This window comes from Diaphorina citri, unplaced genomic scaffold (assembly GCF_000475195.1).
Source record: "Diaphorina citri unplaced genomic scaffold, Diaci psyllid genome assembly version 1.1 scaffold59888, whole genome shotgun sequence".
In the NCBI taxonomy this organism is placed as follows: Eukaryota; Metazoa; Arthropoda; class Insecta; order Hemiptera; family Psyllidae; genus Diaphorina; species Diaphorina citri.
Genome location: NW_007437171.1, coordinates 95 through 4,871, shown reverse-complemented (window position 1 = coordinate 4,871; position 4,777 = coordinate 95). Strand labels below are relative to the sequence as shown.

Below are 4,777 nucleotides of genomic sequence, written 5' to 3'. Positions count from 1 at the left end.
GCTCTCTTACCTTATAACCGTAAAAATAAAACTCCTTGACTAGGTGAACAAGTTGAAACCAAAGTCAGTAAGCCAGTATAGCTTGAGCACCATGACAAACAGACGAAAAAGCCAAGGTGCAGAAACATGAACTGTATCTCTCACAACTTTTTACCTAAGTTACAGAAACTAGGTGGAGAACAAGACCAAGTTGTAGTTGACCTCAAACCCCTTAACAAAAGTAGAGCTAACTGAAGTTGAAGGAGAGAACAAACTAATCCAAGTTCTTCTCCTCAACAAAAGTTCAAGTCCAAGAAGTAGCGCGGTACGGTCGTCACAGTAAGGGTCGAGGTTTCGATGACGCAGACGAACTATGCCAGTTAAACTTGAAATAACTCCTTGAACAAGAAAGAAGAGGTAAACCATGAAAACCAGCGTTTAAGAAACAAGGCAATGTCCAACTTAGTCCCATATAGAAGAAGGGTAAGGTAACTTCTTGAAAGACGGCCCATTGCATTTGTAGACAAGGTGTCAGAGCACGCGTGCCCTTTTTCGAAACTTTTACAAGTGTAAAGTAAGTGTTGTAGGTAGCGAAAGACCTTCATACCCCTACTTTGGAAATATGGTATGAATCCAAAACATCATCACTTCAATCACAAGTTTTCATATTATGTAACAGACAACTTGAAGCAAAAGATAGCAGCATTCAGTCAAAGACTACGGCGCTACAACAAATCATTCAAACGAACTAGTGAAAATAAGATGTTTTCCAGGAACGAAAAGCAATTCTATCAAAAGCTAGAAAGGCCTGCCAACCCTATGTATGACGGACTCCCTAACAAAGAGGAGGTTGTAAACTATTGGAAAACTCTTTGGTCAAACACCACTGAACACAAGAAAGACAGTTCATGGATTGAAGATGAACGACACAATTACGACCATGTGAATCCTATGACCTCTTCCGATGTGACACTAGATGACATCCTACATGTTGTGAAACGCCTTCATAACTGGAAATCACCCGGTCTTGATAAAATACAAAATTACTGGTGGAAATATTTCACAAGTGTTCATGTCCACCTCAAAATCCACTTCAACGATATATTTCGAAATCCATCGAAAATGCCAGTATTCCTCAATCAAGGTATCACTTATCTGAAACCGAAGAACAATGACTTGTCACAGAACTACCGTCCCATCACGTGTCTCAATACTATGTTCAAACTCATGACCAACATAGTTCTTCTCCAAGTTAACAAATTCATCACAGAGAACAACATCATGTGTGAAAACCAGAAGGGATGCAGAGAAAAATCAAAAGGCTGCAAGGAACAACTTGTTATTGATCATGTCTTGTGTGCACAAGCTAAAAAACGGAAGAAGAACATCTCAGTGGCGTGGATCGATTATGCCAAAGCGTACGATTCCGTTCCTCACAGTTGGCTCTTAGAAATCCTCAACATCTACAAGATTGATCCTGTTCTGATAAACTTCCTGAAACACAGTATGCAAGCATGGTGTACCAAACTATCCCTCTCATTACCTATGTCTAGCGGTGATAACACTACTACCAGGTCCACCATTATGTTTGAATCTGAATTCATTCCCATCAAGAGAGGTATATTTCAAGGTGATGGATGGAGTCCGATGTGGTTTTGTCTTTCTTTGAATCCCCTGAGCAACATCTTGAACAACACCAACAAAGGGTACAAACTACAAACTTCATCCATGTTCAACATATCCCATCTCTTATATGTTGATGACTTGAAGATTTATGCCAGGAACAATGACGAACTGCAATCCCTTCTTGAAACCACCGCCATCTTCTCGTCTGACATCAATATGCAATTTGGAATTGAAAAGTGTGCCACTCTTGAAGTCAAAAGAGGAAATATAGTGCATCAAGAAAACATTGAACTCTCTCTTACACCTTTCAAATTTCCATCACTTGAATCCTTCTACAAATATTTGGGAATGTCACAAGATCTTGTACTAAACAAATCAGAAGCAAAAGAAAAGGTGAAGAATGCATATGCCTCAAGAATGAAAAAGATCCTCACAACCGAATTGAATGGACAAAACAAGATCAAAGCCATAAACAGTTGGTGTGTTCCTATTCTATCCTATTCATTTGGCATCATCCCTTGGGCGAAAACAGATCTACAAGCTTTAGATAGACAGACGCGAGTTCTGATGACTCAGCATCGCATTCATCATCCAAGAAGTTGTATGGAACGTCTATACCTACCTCGTGCCATGGGAGGTAGAGGTCTCATAAACCTTGAGAAGTTTGCCCAGAAAGAGAAATTCAACCTGAAGAAGTACTTCCTCAACAAGAAGACTACATCTCCCCTTCACCAAGCTATAGTTGATGCTGATGATAATCTATCTGCATTAGACCTGAATAGTAACAATATGCCAGAACAAATCAAAAATGTAGATCTGATCAATTGATGGGAAGAAAAACCACTACACAGCCGGTTCAAAACTCACCTGAACAACAATCACCACTCTTCCAATGCTTGGCTGAAGAAAAGTTCATTGTTTGGTGAAACAGAAGGATTTGTTCTTGCTATCCAAGATGAGGTGATTGAAACAAGGAACTACATGAAACACATCGAGAAGAAGAATGTAGACGACCGATGCAGATTATGTCAGCGTGTATCCGAAACTATTCAGCACATCACATCCAGTTGCTCCATCCTCGCAAATACTGACTATCTGCAACGACACAATTCCTCTGCTAAAATTGTACACCAATTTCTTGCGTTGAAGTTTGACCTCACCACTGACAAAACAGAATATTACAAATATCAGCCTCAACCAGTGCTTGAAAATGAAAATATGAAGATATATTGGGATTCGACAGTAATCACAGATCGAAGGATTGAAGCCAACAGGCCTGATATTGTACTGGTAGACAAAAATGAAAAAAACAGTCAAACTCATCGACATTGCTCATCCTGCAGACCACAACATCCTTCACTCTACAGCAACAAAGATCCACAAATACCAAGATCTTGCCATTGAAATTCGCAACATGTGGGATATGACAAGTGTTGAAGTAATTCCTGTTGTGATGTCAACCAATGGTCTCATCCATCCAAGCTTCTACACCCACACAAAAAAGATTGACCTGCCACAATATCTCGTCCACAAAATTCAGAAATCTGTCTTACTTGAGAACTGTCGCCTGCTAAGAAGATTCCTCTCACATTAACTTCACATCAAAGCAACAACATCATGAACAACAATTATGTTTGCTATTAATAGCCCATAATTGGAAACTTACTATGTACCATATTATATGAGAAATAAAGTTCCATAATAATAAACTGAATATTAAACAAGTTAGGTAGGTTTTTTTTTTTTTTTAATTTTTATTTTTAAAAAAGAGAAGTATAAATGAGATAACAAGTATAAATAATAGATTAAACTAAAATAAAATAAATGATAGATGGAAAAAACAAAGCAAAATAAACTGACATGTCTGAGGCCCCCACAGGGGACACCACCCCTGCAGGTTTGCGGGTTTCCGCATTCCCCAGAGGGAGGGGACCCCTGGGGGGGCCCCAGCCATGTGATAACCCACTATGGGGCTCCAACAATGTGACTTGCAACTTTAGACCAAATCAAGTCACTAAATAACGGGGATTCTGGCCAGTATGGCACTAATGGGATTGATTCCCAAGACCCCTCTTTATGGTTATTATTTTTCGAACATAGTTTTCAACTAAGTCCCATTTGGATTCTGATTCTAGCATGTGTTGTACAGCATTGGTTGTTCTAAAGGCGCTTCCTAGTGCTTCCTCGAGAGTTCTTCTTTCCGTGGTGAAGTTTCTACATTCGAAGAAAGTGTGCTCTGGTGTATCAGCCGTTTGGCAGCTGGCACATCCGTCATCCGCAATGATTTTGAATCTTTTTAAGTAAGATCCAAACTTTCCGTGGCCACTCAGGAACTGTGTGATTTCGAAGGTCAGCTGGCCGTGTTTTCTTCCAATCCATGGTTTGATTTCAGGGATTAGCGTTCGAGTCCATACGCCCTTGGTAGTTTCTGTCCACCTTGTTTGCCAGGTAGCGAGGCACTCCTCACGTTTTTCTTCCGTGTTGTTCGAACGGGTTTCCACTAAAAGGTCAATGGGCATCATTGAGGAGATGACTCCCAGGGCCTCGTAGGAGATCGTCCTGTAGCCTCGGCACACCCGAAGGCAGGCAGTCCTGCAGGATTTTTTCAAGGTGTTGTTGTGAATTTTGTATTTCAAAGCATCTTGCCAAATTGATGAAGCGTAGAGTACAATTGAAAGTACGACAGATCTGAGTAGTTTTCTTCGGTTTTCCGCCGGTCCTCTAGTGTTGGGCATAATCCTGGATAAGGTGTTTGCGACCCTTGCGCCTTTTTGGGCAACTGTTTTGATGTGCAGGCCCATTTTGCAGTTCCTCTCAATGATGACTCCGAGATATTTTAGGTGTTCTTTTGTTTGGATTTCTTCATTTTCGACTTTCACCGTCACCGATTTTATTTTTCGTCCGCCGTAGAGTAGGACCGCTTCTGTTTTTTGTGCCGCTATTGTGAGGTCACGCTCTTTAATGGCTTCAGTGATGCGACTAATAGCCATGTTTGTTATCCATTTCAGATCTTCTACGGTTTTTGCTTCAGTAATGATTGCGGTGTCATCTGCGTATCCGATGATCGTCACGCCATCTGGCAGGGATTCTCTTAAGACGATATCATACAGAACGTTCCATAGGGTCGGTCCAAGAACGCTCCCCTGCGGGACCCCGCGGGTGCATCTCAGTC

At 41.0% G+C, this 4,777-nt stretch overlaps 1 protein-coding gene across 1 annotated transcript; it reads left to right on the top strand.

Moving 5' to 3' along the window:
- Nucleotides 1–606: 606 nt before the first annotated feature.
- On the top strand, nucleotides 607–2,433 carry LOC108254366. Its single transcript, XM_017449368.1, has one exon. The coding sequence runs from the start codon at nucleotides 607–609 to the stop codon at nucleotides 2,431–2,433; it is 1,827 nt and encodes a 608-aa protein (XP_017304857.1).
- The last annotated feature ends 2,344 nt before the right edge of the window (nucleotides 2,434–4,777 follow it).

What these genes read in the sequence shown, in the direction of transcription:
- LOC108254366 (XM_017449368.1), top strand. Translation starts at nt 607, where the DNA reads ATGAATCCAAAACATCATCACTTCAATCACAAGTTTTCATATTATGTA.